The sequence below is a fragment of the Corvus kubaryi genome, unplaced genomic scaffold, assembly GCF_017639235.1.
Source record: "Corvus kubaryi isolate FWS band 111438036 unplaced genomic scaffold, C.kubaryi_AGA036_p1.0 split3-37374, whole genome shotgun sequence".
Taxonomy (NCBI): Eukaryota; Metazoa; Chordata; class Aves; order Passeriformes; family Corvidae; genus Corvus; species Corvus kubaryi.
Genome location: NW_024582090.1, coordinates 416,946 through 418,846, shown reverse-complemented (window position 1 = coordinate 418,846; position 1,901 = coordinate 416,946). Strand labels below are relative to the sequence as shown.

At 64.4% G+C, this 1,901-nt stretch overlaps 1 protein-coding gene across 1 annotated transcript in view; it reads left to right on the top strand.

Annotated features, from left to right (window-relative positions):
• POU4F3 (POU class 4 homeobox 3) overlaps positions 1-599 on the top strand; it is a 1,808-nt gene extending 1,209 nt beyond the window's left edge. Inside the window, exon 3 of the mRNA XM_042016084.1 lies at positions 4-599. Within this exon, the coding sequence (XP_041872018.1) occupies positions 4-354 (351 nt within the window). The 3' untranslated portion in view covers positions 355-599. The remainder of the gene's footprint in view (positions 1-3) is intronic.
• The last annotated feature ends 1,302 nt before the right edge of the window (positions 600-1,901 follow it).

Genomic DNA, 1,901 nt, shown 5'->3' with positions numbered 1-1,901 from the left:
TCGCTCAGCCAGAGCACGATCTGCCGCTTCGAGTCGCTGACGCTGTCGCACAACAACATGACGGCGCTGCGGCCGGTGCTTCAGGCCTGGCTGGAGGGCGCCGAGGCCGCCCGGCGCGCCCGCCCCGCCGGCCCCGACCCGCCGCCCGGCGCCGAGCGCAAGCGCCGGCGGACCTCGATCGCCGCGCCCGAGCGGCGCTCGCTGGAGGCGTACTTCGCGCTGCAGCCTCGGCCCTCGGCCGAGAAGATCGCGGCCATCGCCGAGAAGCTGGACCTCAAGAAGAACGTGGTGCGTGTCTGGTTCTGCAACCAGCGCCAGAAGCAGAAGCGCATGAAGTACTCGGCGGTGCACTGACGGCGCGGCCCCGTGGACCCCGGGACGGGACGGACGGCCCTAAGCGCCCCCCGCCCCGCCGAGCCAGCCCGGACCCGCCGCCCGGCCTGGGACAGAAGCCCGGCGGGGCGCGGAGCCGGGGCGAGCTGGGAAGCGAAGCGGCGCAACGGGAATTCCGCGGGTCCCGAGCTCCATTCACGGCGGGCAAGGCCTCCGGGGCGCGCCCCGGGCAGCGCCGCTTCCACCGCGCCCCGCCGTCCCGCTCCGTCCCGCCGGGGCGAGCGAGCCCCGCGGCCCGCGCCCCAATAAAGTTTTATTTTTCAACCCGCCGGGACGTGTCGTTCCTCGCCGCGCCGCAGCGCCGACGGGAATACCCGAAATAACCTGCGAGAGCAATCGCACTCTCAACAAACGCCCCTCAGCGGGGCGACGCCCAGGGACACGAGACCGGGCTTCGCCCCGCCGGGCCCCGCGCTGCCACCGGCCCCGGGGAAACGGAAGCATCCCCCCACCAAAACCGATGCCAGGTTCGTTTCTGAAGCTGTTCAGGAGGGGGAAAGGGCTTTTATTTGCGATTCCCAGAAGCACCTTAACGATTAAAGATTAATGTTCGAAGCGTGAGCCTCCTCTGAATATTCCACTTTAGCGTTTCAATGAGTGACAAACATCGAACTTGAGAACCGGGTCCCACCCTCCTCCCCCATTAGGAAACGATTTCATGAATCCACCTTTTCCTCGCGGGCCCCCGGTAACGCATCCTCACACCGCGTTTTTCCAACCATCCTCAATGATTTTTCCCCAATCAAATGTCCTTTAATAATAAATGCCCTTAGGTCATTACATTATATTGTGAGCTTTGAAAATTTAGAGTAAGGGAGATGCAATATTAATCGCCTTCTGCACTATAAATAAGGCAACTCCGACGGCATCTTCCCCTGCAGCTGCTGTCCGCCGCTCGGCCCCGGAGCCACCGGCCGCGGACTCCGGGCCCGTGTTTTTACAGGTGTGTTTTTATCTCTTCCCTCGTCCCCGTGTGTGTCTGGGAGCTGCCCCCGCCGCGCCCCCGGGCTGAGGACTGGCCCCGCGGCCGTCGGAGCGCCGGGCGAGCAGGTACGGCCGCGCTGGGCCGGGGGCCGGCGGCGGGAGCGGGCGCGGGGCCGGAAGCATTTCCCGGCACGGGAATAGAGATCCAGCCCAGATCCCAGGCGGTGCCACTGCCGCGGGGCACCGCAGGCTCACGTCTTCTGTGTTCCAGCGTCCAGCAGAAATAACCGCTACCGCTGCTCCCGGGCGGGATTAGTGTCCTCCCCGATTTGGGTTAAATCCAGTCTGCGCCTCGCCGAGCCCCCGCTCCTACCAGGCGGTGCAGAACACCCTCACAGCTCCATGGCCAACACCTCTGTCCCTGTTCACCTCTAGAAGCAAAATCGGACCGGGCTTGTTCCTACAATGGCAAAGGAATCACCGCGGTTTTACTTGTGGCTGTTCTGGTGTCCCCTAGCTTTGTGGATTTGTGACGTTTCCGCGTCTGTCCCTTTTGCACAGCTACGGAGAGTGCCTTAAAGATG